Genomic DNA, 12,543 nt, shown 5'->3' with positions numbered 1-12,543 from the left:
GCTAAACTTTTCCTCTTGTGCCACGTTACAGCGCAAGGTCATTCGGTAAAGAGGAATGCACCGACATAAAGATTCATGAATGGATTTGTACTAACAAGAATCCTCAGTTTAATGTGAGTATACAAACAGAATAACGAGTGTAATCAATAATGTTTTATTTTTGATTAATGTACATAGAGACGTCACACCTGGGACACACTAAAACACGCTGAAACGCATGTTCAATTTTCAGCGATGATTAACGCGGAAATGTGAAGTAAAATAATACCCCAGGCAAGAACAGAAATATATTACAGTTTTAAAAAAGGGGGGGGGGGTCACTAGTGAGTAACGGTGAAAAGTATGTGTATTATAATAATGTGTTTTTATGACATGTTTGCATGTTCAATCAATGTAGAGAATAATCTCGGACTCCTTAAGTATACTGTCATAAATTATAGAGAACTGTCACACAAACTTGTTAATGAACAGTTGACATTGTCAGTCAGATAAAAGGTTATTTACCTGAGGATTTTTTGTATAATTAATGTGGAATATAAAGCTATTTTCAAGTCTATATACCTGTGTTGTCTAATGTTAAAGTTAAAAGAAAGAAAGTAATTAATTATATATATTTCGTGGAATATTGCGTGACAGAGATTTCGTAACAATTTCAACCCATCAAAATTAAGCTAAACAGTCTATGTGTTTGATTGTAGATGGAGCTAAAATCATGAAAGTTTGATGCTATTAGTGGGACCAAAATGTCTTCACATGCGAACCATCACTCAAACGTGAGTATATGTAAATGGCTGTCTGAGTGTTATTGGATTTTATTAATTAAAAATCTGAAATATGTCAATTGAACAAACAGATTTATGTAAAAAAATAAAATTAAAAAAAAAAAAAAAAACTTCTCCATAGGAAACAATATTGGGAAGGGGCGCCAACTTCCCAAAATAATCTGACAAGCAAAAAAAAAACCCCTCCTTAACTGTCCATGTCCTGGAATTTGCCAGTGCTCGACTTTACAGCACTAAAAATTGGGGGGGGGGGGGGGCAACCATCATCTAATGGTAAATTTATTATAGCAAAATACTATACCCAGAAAAAAGGGGGACTGCCCCCCTCCCCCGCATTCTACGGGTATAAATGTACATAAGAGAGTACTTATACATGTAATGTGATTATGCTAAATATATGTAGACTTACTGCATTAATCCCTAAGACGGTTTACATGTATTTATTCGATTATTGGATTAATTACTGCCTTCTCAGTAAATTCTTACTACTTCAATATTCATGTGGTTTCAAAAAAATCCCAAAATATATTGATTTCTTTTTAATTTTTAGATACATGTGTATGTTCTATAATGACTCTTCATTGCATACCTAAGCAAACGTGTGCATTTCTTTGAAACTTAGTACTGTTTCTCTAAATTAAAACATTACCGTCAATGGGTCCGAGCTGCAGAAGAAAGGCAGCATTTGGCGATGGCCCGATGCTTGTGAGAATTTTGGCGTTTAACTTCAGCATCGTAAATTACAAATTCATAAATGATAACATGTTGTAGTAGCCATACAGTTTTTTATATATAGTATTCCCTTTAACTGAAATAGTACAATATTATTGTTGAAATGAGCAATGTCATTTACAAATTGTTGTACTATCCATTGGCATATCTTTTCTTTATTATTGTAATAATTTCATACTTGTCTGTTATGGGCTCTAAATTAGAAAATAAATGTTCTGTTCTGTTCTGTTCGTAAATAACAAAGGTGTCTGGTAACTATAGAATATTGCCATATGTGTCACAATTGATTTGTATGATGATTTTAAGATAGATTTATATTTGTGAAAGTAATATGTATCATTTTGATGCTGTATGGACTGCAGACCTCTGTATCAGATTACGGGAGGGGGGTTGTAGCTGGAGGGGGGGGGGGGAGAGAAATGGGAGAAGAGAGAGAGTTGATAGATAAGGACATCCATGTACAACATATTGCATGTAGTTAGGGGTAACAAATGTTTCTCGGCGAATCATATTCAAGTAATTTACATGAAAGTATAATATCCAAAAATACTGCCTACTGTTCATACGTAGCCTTTCAGATGTCTCAATTATAGACACTTGTAAATGTTAAGACTGCATTGAAGTCCTGAACTATCTTTCAAATAAATTATTTCTTGCCAAACCATACTAAAAAGTAAAACAAACTTTAAAATAAAAGTATAACAAATTAAAATTTAAATAAATTGAGTGGAAAAAGTCCGTTGTTATGACATCCAAGACAATAAAACTAAGGTAGGGATCTCGAGGGTGACACTAGTTCATCCCCGTGCGAGGTGGAGACAACGCGTATGAAACCATCCTACACACTTTTGATAGAATAGTAAGCTGAACCAATGATGTGTCGATTCTTTGATCCTGGTAAAGGAATTATAAATGCAAGATTCGCTATCGTATCGTCAACCATGTTCTTTTTATATTATTTTTTCATATAAATATCCAGGTGTGATTTAGTGAAGTTGAGCTACCTTAGACTACTCTGTATGTAATTATTGACGAATTTTACAGGGCTATCTACTACATCGGAAAGTTTCATTCCCCGGAGGCGAGCGACATTCTGAACATTATGAATTATACGGTGTGTGAACCCCAAGTCGCCTCATTTAACTGTTAGGGGTTAGAGTAAGTTTATCAACTTATGTATTTCTAATTTTAGCACCTTTCGTTTTTTCTGTTTGCAGCATATGCAGTTTTTCTCGATTGGTGTGAATGTTCCGATTTTGTTCAAGGAATGGAACCTCAACACGAAAATAGGTAGGACATTTGGCGCCAAATTCTTTTTCATAAAGCTGCGGATGTCAAACTCATTGACCAAGGGGGAGGGGGGGGGGGGGCTACCGTTAAAACACCATTTCAAAATGATGGTGCGAAACGTTTCTTATAATTGTAACAGATCAGGCTGAATGGGCGGCTACAATGAAATTTTTGCATATGTGCCTACGCTCTAAAAGAGACAACTTACATTTAAAGTTTTCCTGATTAAGCTTTATATCTTGATACATACATACATACATATATATATATATATATATATATATATATATATATATATATATATATATATATATATATATATATATATATATATATATATATATATATATAACCTTTGTTTTTATCTCTATTGACAGGCCTTTTTCTGACCTGTATAGGAAGCATTCTGTTGGGTATATTGTACCAGATCGTGAAATGTCTCCGACAGTACGCACACAGGCGATACCGCATCAAAGACAGGTAGGAAGCACATGTTGTGATTTGAATTTAACCTCCACCTAGTAAATTCAAAATTCAAACATGATAGTACCATTACAAGGTCTATAAACGTTGACTTATTAATCGTGCCGTATTTTGGGCACCATTACTAACCGTGAGCATGATCTACAGATGTTGATTTAGGAGTTTTGCTTATTTTGTTGTAGGGGTACCATTTAGAGCTGAAAGCATGGTTTACAGACTTGTATTAATCATTCTGTATTTTGTTGTAGGGGTACCATTTAGATTACAGACTTGTATTAATCATTCTGTATTTTGTTGTAGGGGAACTATTAAGAGCCGGGAGCATGGTTTACAGACGTTGCTGTATTTTATACAAATGATCAATAGCTATATACTTATGTTAATTATAATGACATTTAATGTCTGGGTATTTCTGTCCACCATTGCTGGACTGGGACTGGGCTATTTCCTGTGTGGATGGGCATATCCAATAATAGAAGAAAAAATTACGTCATGTCCGGTCACATGCAGCAATGATAAATCCCATCGCCATGGTAACGAGGACATGGAGCAAGAATTGAAGTTGTTACAGAGTCCGTCCGCTGCAGACTGCGAGGATTGCTCATTGTGACGTCATCACAAACAGGACATAAGCAAAAGATGGGAACAGCAATTTTTTTTTTACATTATTACATGTACACGTGTATAGTTACATATCAAGATCTGATTTCTAAATTATTGTTTATGGTGCTTTAGTGTTTATAAGGGTAGCATGAACTGTGTACTTTTATTTACATTGTTTTGTTTATTGGTTTACATTTTTTGACATAAAAATAAAGTTTTTGTACGATGCAATTTTAAATTCTTTAAGATAGATACTTGTGATGTGGTAGATGGTGGGAAAAGATGGACTATAGAGACTAATCTAAGCATTCATGTAGTTTTGGTTAGCATATTATCTGCAATTACAATTACCAGACGCAATCTCTTATATGTCGATTTTCACATTAAAGAACACGCTATCCTATCTTAACGTAATTTTTAGTTCGAAAACTTTTAAGGTCAAAGATGCTATCATTTCCTTCAATATTGCTATCCTTTGATCCCCACATGTTGCAGTTTTAAATTCATCCTGATAAAATTAAACTGTGAAATTTTAATAAAGTTAAATGTTTGGTAACTAAAGTAGATCTTTGATTTATAAATGTAGTACTACGTTATTCACAAGAGGTCAAACTGATTATATTGAGGCAGAAAATAGATATATTTACTTTTATCAAACCGTCCCGACAATTTATTAAAACAAACAAGCAATTATCATAGTCCCATTAGTAATTATTGAGCAAGTCGGCCTACTCTGTTTAGATAAACATTTCTAATTAACCACTCCTAATTAAAATCAAGAATCCAAAAGGTTTAATTTTCCTCTTTCTTTATACTTATTGGTACATCGACAGTTGTCGAGATTTGCTGATTTAACGGGTAAGTATTTTCTTTTTATTGTTAAAAGAAATATCGGAGATGTATTTAAAGGGGCCTGGACACAGATTTGAAGTTAATATTTTTTATTTTCTGTATGATATGAATTACATGTTGCTATAGCATTTCACACGGAAATATAAAATAAGCGTGTTCAGAATCTTCTTTTATCTGGAATTTATTGAAACTACGAATTTCGGGTTGCGTTTGATTGACACATCCTTGCACTTTCACAAAGTAAACTTTATCCTTAATACTAAATACTAAGAAATGTAGAAAGAGGTATAGCGCACTTAGTATACCAATTGGCGTAGCCTAATGGTGTTCTGTTCATCCATACGACCTTTTCTTTATGGAAAGCCATAGGGGACCCCCATGTCATGTTCTATATATTCCATTGTAAATCAATCCTGGCCGGTCAGGATGGTAATCATGACCAGGATTGATTTACAATGGAATATATAGAACATGACATGGGGGTCCCCTATGGCTTTCCATATGACTTGGTCAAGATAGCATGGCCATGTTTTAAATCTTGACTTGGCCAAGATAGGATGGCCATGTTATATGATGACCGGCCAAGATAGGATGGCCATGTCAATCCTGACTTGGCCAAGATAGCATGGCCATGTTATAAATCTTGACTTGGCCAAGATAGGTTGGTCATGTTATCAATCCTGACTTGGTCAAGATGATGAAAATCATGGCTTGGTCATGTTTGAAATCTTGACATGGTCATGATTACCATCCTGACCGGGTAGGATTGATTTACAATGAAATATATAGAACATGACATGGGGGTCCCCTATGGCTTTCCATAGAGATTTAGCTAACATGGGGGATGACAAAAGCTCTGTAAACTTTCTTTTCTTCATAATTTCATTTATTTCTGTGTGCTTATTTGCCGCAGCGTTGTCAGGTGCAAGAAAATTACCCTGGGGGCCGGTATTTAAACTTCCTTCGCAGGAAATCCGTTTATTTTTCCTCAGTGCAATTTGAACATAAAAGTTACCATTGATGGTCCTTCCTTTGGGAAGTTTGGGTGTATGTACATGTTTTACTGGACAACTTGAAAAAAATGAAAACAAATAAAACATGCTTGGAGTCATTGTTTCTCTTTACAATAATAAGAACGTTAGCTTTTTCTTTGATTCCACATTTTATTATTCATCTTCCTTTTTGGCTACAAAAAGTACACCCATATTGGCTACAAAAAGTACACCCATATTTCGTCATCCATCACGAAAATTTAACAAATCTTCTATTTTGTTAAAATATTTGTTATGAAATAGACCGTTGGCATATTTAATGCGTATTTTTCTCTTAGGCAATTTTAAGAAAATAAGGCACCTATCTGATAGAAATATTATTATATTCATTTCTGTTGTCAGAATTTTATAAAATGTTATGGCGATGAAATGCTTAGTGTTCTAGCAATATCTTTGGATGTTAATCCGACATCAAGTAAATGTACTTTTAATCCATGTTCAGCTAAAATTTCTAGCAAAGTTCTGTTGATAAACATGCAATGTTGTATATGAAAATAAAGGGTCATTTCTTATCGATAATATTATAACAGAAATAAATATTCTTCCAAAGGTTTAAACCTACTATTTCCCACATTGAAAGACCATAATTTTCGGGAATAACGTCGTTTTCTGCTTTGTAACAAAGAAACACATTCAATAGCAAGAGGTATTTTCTCGAGCTCTATGGAATTTCACAGGATCGTTCTATGACTCACTTTAAGATGTAACAGTTTTGATGAAAACCTTCGTTCAAAGAGTCGATAAGGACATCCATTGAAACTAAGACCTGTTAGGATGCCCCACTCAATGAATATTTAATTTACCACTAATTCAATAAGATAAAATGAAAACTTTGTCAATAAATATTCAAACTGGATTTGACATACACTGAGTAATTCTGAACATTTACTTATTTCTGAAAGATAATGAAGTTTTTCCATCTTTTAAAGTGTCTTATCAAACCTCTTTCGTGACCTGCAAACATGTCCCGGTGCTTAAGTAACATCATGTCGATTACATATTAGTTAAAAGCATGTTTGTATTCCGAATTCAAGTTGCAAAATTAGTTAAAATTTGTATCACTACTCGAAAATTACTATCGGTACATGTGGTGTCATCGAATATTTTCATTTATGAAATAAAGTAGATGAAACACTCCCGTATGGCAACTCACAGCAAAGGTTAAACTTTCTCAAATGCAAATCAAATGTGTCGCTATCAAAAATAAGGTCTCGTCTCGAGAAATATACCTGTGAAATATGAAAGCCCTAGCAGCAACCATTGAATAGATATGGAAAAAGTTTTTCAAAAGTAAGTCAAACATCACGGTCTAGGTCAAATGGTCAAAATTAATGGTGCCCAAGGAAAGGCCTTCTTACAATAAATACACATGTGAAATATGAAAGCCATAGCACAAATCGTTCAAAAGTTATGGCCAAGGTTAAAGTTTTCCAAAAGTAGGTCAAACTCCAAGGTCAAGGTCAAAGTTGTTGGTATCCAAAGAAAGGTCTTGTCACAAGGATTACATATGTGAAGTATGAAAGCCCTAGCATCAACCGTTCAAATGTTATGGCCAAGGTTAAAGTTTTTCAAAAGTAGGTCAAAGTCCAAGGTCAATGGGTAAAAGTTGTTGGTATCCAAAGGAAGGTCTTTTCACAAGGATTACATATGTGAAGTATGAAAGCCTAGCACCAACTGTTCAAAAGTTATGGCCAACGTTAAAGTTTTCCAAAAGTAGGTCAAACTCCAAGGTCAAGGTCAAAGGGTCAAAGTTGTTGGTATTGTTACAAGGATTACATATTTGAAGTATGATTCCCCTAGCACTAACTGTTCAAAAGTTATGACCAAGGTAAAAATTGGTAAAATTTTGCAAAACTGGGTCGAACTCCATGGTCAGGGTCAAATATGATGGTACCCAAAGAAAGGTCTTGTCGCAAGGAATACACATGTGAAATATAAAAGCCATAGCTCCAACCAATCAAAAGTAATGGGCAATGTTAAAGTTTTTGCGGACAAACAGACAGACAGACGGACGGACAGAGCAAAAACTATATACCCCCGAATCTTCGATACGGGGGCATAAAAAATACAAACACATTGAAATGTCTCGCGGAAGTATCTCGTAGATGGTTTAAATGACGTATGAGGTTCTTAGAATTTCCATTGTTTTTTTTAACGTATTTTTATACCCTTCCAACTTTCCTTAAATTTTCGGTCTGTGTGTCTGCCCTGCATCAGATTACTTTTTTGGTTGATTTTTTTAAATGATCATCATGAAATAACTATCAAAGTTTGAATTTTGACATTTATGCAATTGTAGATTTTTTTTATTATTGTGTGACCTCACATGGAATAGAAAAACAAAAAAAAAAATTGATATGAAATTGAAAATAATTCGTCTCGACAAACTGCATTATGATATGAAAAATAGTTTTAGCCAAGGTTCTTTTCACAAATACCTATTAGTTCAGGGTTGGTCGGGAAATACCAATGGTGCAAATTAGTCTAGGGTCTTATCGATATACCGATATAACGCAATACACAAAAAATATACTGTATCGCTGTACAAACACTGTGTATCACGATATATAACATTTTAAGCAATTTATGCTATTTCGTTTTAATTCATCATAACTTCTTTATTTCCATATGCTCTCTCTCTCTCTCTCTCTGTGTGTGTGTGTGTGTGTGTGGGGGGGGGGGGGGGGTGGTGGTGAAGGTGTGTTCAGAGCTTGTTAAATGTTACATAATATATAAGAGAAAAATTCTACACTTCAATCCCTTCACATTGTGATAATAGTTTTTCATTTCAGAACAAAGACACAGCAATTGTATAAAAAAAAAATTAAATTTTTTTTTGCCAACTACAAGTCCCAGTTGATTTGATACAAAAGTTCTACGTACGTACAATTTCTAAAATGAGGCAGGTTATTGATAAATAAGTTGATAATACACGGATATCAACAATCTTGTTTTAAAGTCAACATTTTGCAAATTCCATGGTCGATGCTATTACCTTGTTTGCAAATACAATCTGTCGTAAAGTCGAATATTGACTGACATCTTTCAAACCAATTTTTAGACCATTATTTTCACACTGAATATGTCTAAGGATTTTCTCGTTTACCCGATCATGATAAGGAACACACAGAATGTGTGACCGGTCGACAGGGGATGCTTACTCCTCCGTGGTACCTAATAACACCTATGTTTTTAGAAGTCCATGTTTGCTCTGCTCACAATTGTATAAATGAGCAAGATCACAGTTCGTTATCTTCACATTTCATTTTGTATTCACGCATGTATGATATAATGTTGAAATATGCTCACTATGTTCAATAATCCATTATGGTCTGGCAAAAAGAACAATTTTCAAGTTGAAAAAAAAAATTCTCTTTTCCTTTCAGATGATGACATTATCACATGCTCAGTCTTTCTACCTTCTTCAAGGATGGGACTTGACAAACAATGAAGGTATTTTCTACGAAATCCCAGAAGGCTCATTCGAGATTCAAAATACGAAATTCGAATTTCGCGATTCAAGAACTAAATTAGCCAATCAAAATTCGGATTCAAAATTTGATTACTGCCCTTTTGGCTAATCTCGAAATTTGAATTTCGAATGAGCCTTCTGGACTTTCGTAATTTTCAGCTGGTTATCACCAACACTGTGATTGGATTGCATATTAGTTCAAAATCACCCACCCGCCCAACACCACCATATATACATCCCCTCCCCGCCCAACACCACCATACATACATATTGATAACTTTTAAATATCATTTTAAGGTCTTAAAAAAGTATTGCATTTCATATTACATTTTTTGTCAACACAGGAAAACTTTCGAGTAAATTCGCTTATATATCATGATAAAACACCAACGCAAGAACGAAATTCGAAATACAGTGTAATTGCTGAAAAAAGGGAAGAATATTTTTTAAAGCTGGTTGATAAGAAAGATAACTTTTACTAGTGCTTTTCGTCAATTCAAACGCTTTTACTCAAGCTTTTCCATACTCTTTTTATTCATACAATTAAGAGAGAGAAAAGGACAGCCAACTGCCTATATGATTTACCTATTGTATACTGGGTCCCTAAACTTCACGAAAAATCTTTACAGAGATACATTGCGGGTTCTAGTAAATGTTCTACTAAGCCGCTTTCTTTACATTGCGGGTTCTAGTAAACGTTCTACTAAGCCGCTTTATTTACATTGCGGGTTCTAGTAAATGTTCTACCAAGCCGCTTTCTTTACATTGCGGGTTCTAGTAAACGTTCTACCAAGCCGCTTTCTTTACATTGCGGGTTCTAGTAAACGTTCTACCAAGCCGCTTTCTTTACATTGCGGGTTCTAGTAAATGTTCTACCAAGCCGCTTTCTTTACATTGCGGGTTCTAGTAAATGTTCTACCAAGCCGCTTTCTTTACATTGCGGGTTCTAGTAAACGTTCTACCAAGCCGCTTTCTTTACATTGCGGGTTCTAGTAAACGTTCTACCAAGCCGCTTTCTTTACATTGCGGGTTCTAGTAAACGTTCTACCAAGCCGCTTTCTTTACATTGCGGGTTCTAGTAAACGTTCTACTAAGCCGCTTTATTTACATTGCGGGTTCTAGTAAACGTTCTACTAAGCCCCTTTCTTTACATTGCGGGTTCTAGTAAATGTTCTACCAAGCCCCTTTCTTTACATTGCGGGTTCTAGTAAATGTTCTACCAAGCCGCTTTCTTTACATTGCGGGTTCTAGTAAATGTTCTACCAAGCCGCTTTCTTTACATTGTTGGTTCTAGTAAACGTTCTACCAAGCCGCTTTCTTTACATTGCGGGTTCTAGTAAATGTTCTACCAAACCGCTTTCTTTACATTGCGGGTTCTAGTAAACGTTCTACCAAGCCGCTTTCTTTACATTGCGGGTTCTAGTAAACGTTCTACCAAGCCGCTTTATTTACATTGCGGGTTCTAGTAAACGTTCTACCAAACCGCTTTCTTTACATTGCGGGTTCTAGTAAACGTTCTACCAAGCCGCTTTCTTTACATTGCGGGTTCTAGTAAACGTTCTACCAAGCCGCTTTCTTTACATTGCGGGTTCTAGTAAACGTTCTACCAAGCCGCTTTCTTTACATTGCGGGTTCTAGTAAACGTTCTACCAAGCCGCTTTCTTTACATTGCGGGTTCTAGTAAACGTTCTACCAAGCCGCTTTCTTTACATTGCGGGTTCTAGTAAACGTTCTACCAAGCCGCTTTCTTTACATTGCGGGTTCTAGTAAACGTTCTACCAAGCCGCTTTCTTTACATTGCGGGTTCTAGTAAACGTTCTACCAAGCCGCTTTCTTTACATTGCGGGTTCTAGTAAACGTTCTACCAAGCCGCTTTCTTTACATTGCGGGTTCTAGTAAACGTTCTACCAAGCCGCTTTCTTTACATTGCGGGTTCTAGTAAACGTTCTACTAAGCCGCTTTCTTTACATTGCGGGTTCTAGTAAATGTTCTACCAAGCCCCTTTCTTTACATTGCGGGTTCTAGTAAATGTTCTACCAAGCCGCTTTCTTTACATTGTTGGTTCTAGTAAACGTTCTACCAAGCCGCTTTCTTTACATTGCGGGTTCTAGTAAATGTTCTACCAAACCGCTTTCTTTACATTGCGGGTTCTAGTAAACGTTCTACCAAACCGCTTTCTTTACTCCTCATGAAAATATTAGCAGTGAAGGAAAAACTTTAGAAGTAATTACAACAACATATATAAGAGAAGTGGTGTAAATCAGATGTGGATACTTAAAAGTTCTAAGGAAATTTTAGAAAATTTGAAATTTGAAAAATTATCAAAATCAATAGCAACAAAATGCACTTTTCAACACTTTATAAAACCATTCCCCACGATAAATCAAGGACAAGACTCTTTGACAACATAGACAACTGCTTCTTGAACAAAATTGAAACTCGTTAATTTGCATACATTGTTTTAGGTCATTTTGAAAACATTCTGATTCTCCAAAGTAGTTGATATTAAAATGATGCTTGATTATCTGTGGTTTTTGGAGTCCAGGTCTTCCAACAGACTTTTTGGAATTTCCATGGGTACTAGTTGTCCATCATTATAAGCAGATCTATTTTTGTATTCATATGAAGTAGACTCTATCTTAAAAAAAAACTTCTACTTTAGAAGAACTCTCTTGATGTCATAGGCGTCGGAAGCAAATTGAAAGTGGGGGGGGGGCTAATTGAAAGTGGGGGGGGTCTAAACCAGCGAAAAAAGGTAAGCCCCAATTTTCAATGCCTATACTATGTCTATCTTTGCAAAAAAAAGTGGGGGGGCTTAGCCCCCCTACCCCCCCCCCCCCCCCCCGGTTCCGATGCCTATGGATGTAGCCTTCAATTTAACATTTAGATATATCGTCGACGTTTTATCAATTAACACTATTCATTTTCGTTCCTACGTTGATTCGATATATCCCTTTGAACTCGAAATAAAGACACAACAGAGTCTTACACATCTGTTTCATACTTGGATATTTTACTTAAGTTAGACATTGATGACAAACTGACAACTAAACTTTATGATAAATTCAAGATACAAGAATATCAACAATCTCGATTAAAGTCAATATTTTGCAAATTCTATGCTCGATACCTGATACACCTGAACCTGATTTGCAAACACAATCCTCGTAAGGTCCAATGTTGACAGTGGTTTTTCATAAAAATTGTTAGGCTGTTAATTTCACACTGAATTGTCTACGGATTTAACCTTTTTCCAATCATGACAAAGAGCTCACGG

General features: G+C 35.3%; 1 protein-coding gene across 1 annotated transcript; it reads left to right on the top strand.

Annotated features, from left to right (window-relative positions):
- LOC133200940 (protein SLC31A2-like) lies at window positions 1–4,128 on the top strand. Its single transcript, XM_061336756.1, has 5 exons — window positions 1–113; window positions 699–773; window positions 2,732–2,804; window positions 3,182–3,284; window positions 3,588–4,128. Exons 2-5 carry the CDS (start codon window positions 744–746, stop codon window positions 3,895–3,897), a joined length of 516 nt encoding a protein of 171 aa, XP_061192740.1. The 5' UTR covers window positions 1–113; window positions 699–743; the 3' UTR covers window positions 3,898–4,128.
- The last annotated feature ends 8,415 nt before the right edge of the window (window positions 4,129–12,543 follow it).

Source organism: Saccostrea echinata, unplaced genomic scaffold (assembly GCF_033153115.1).
Source record: "Saccostrea echinata isolate AGI-Se365-2 ecotype Australia unplaced genomic scaffold, CSIRO_AGI_Sech_v1 ptg000041l, whole genome shotgun sequence".
In the NCBI taxonomy this organism is placed as follows: domain Eukaryota; kingdom Metazoa; phylum Mollusca; class Bivalvia; order Ostreida; family Ostreidae; genus Saccostrea; species Saccostrea echinata.
The sequence above is the reverse complement of the archived record's forward strand: the minus strand, read 5'-3'. Positions and strand labels throughout refer to the sequence as shown.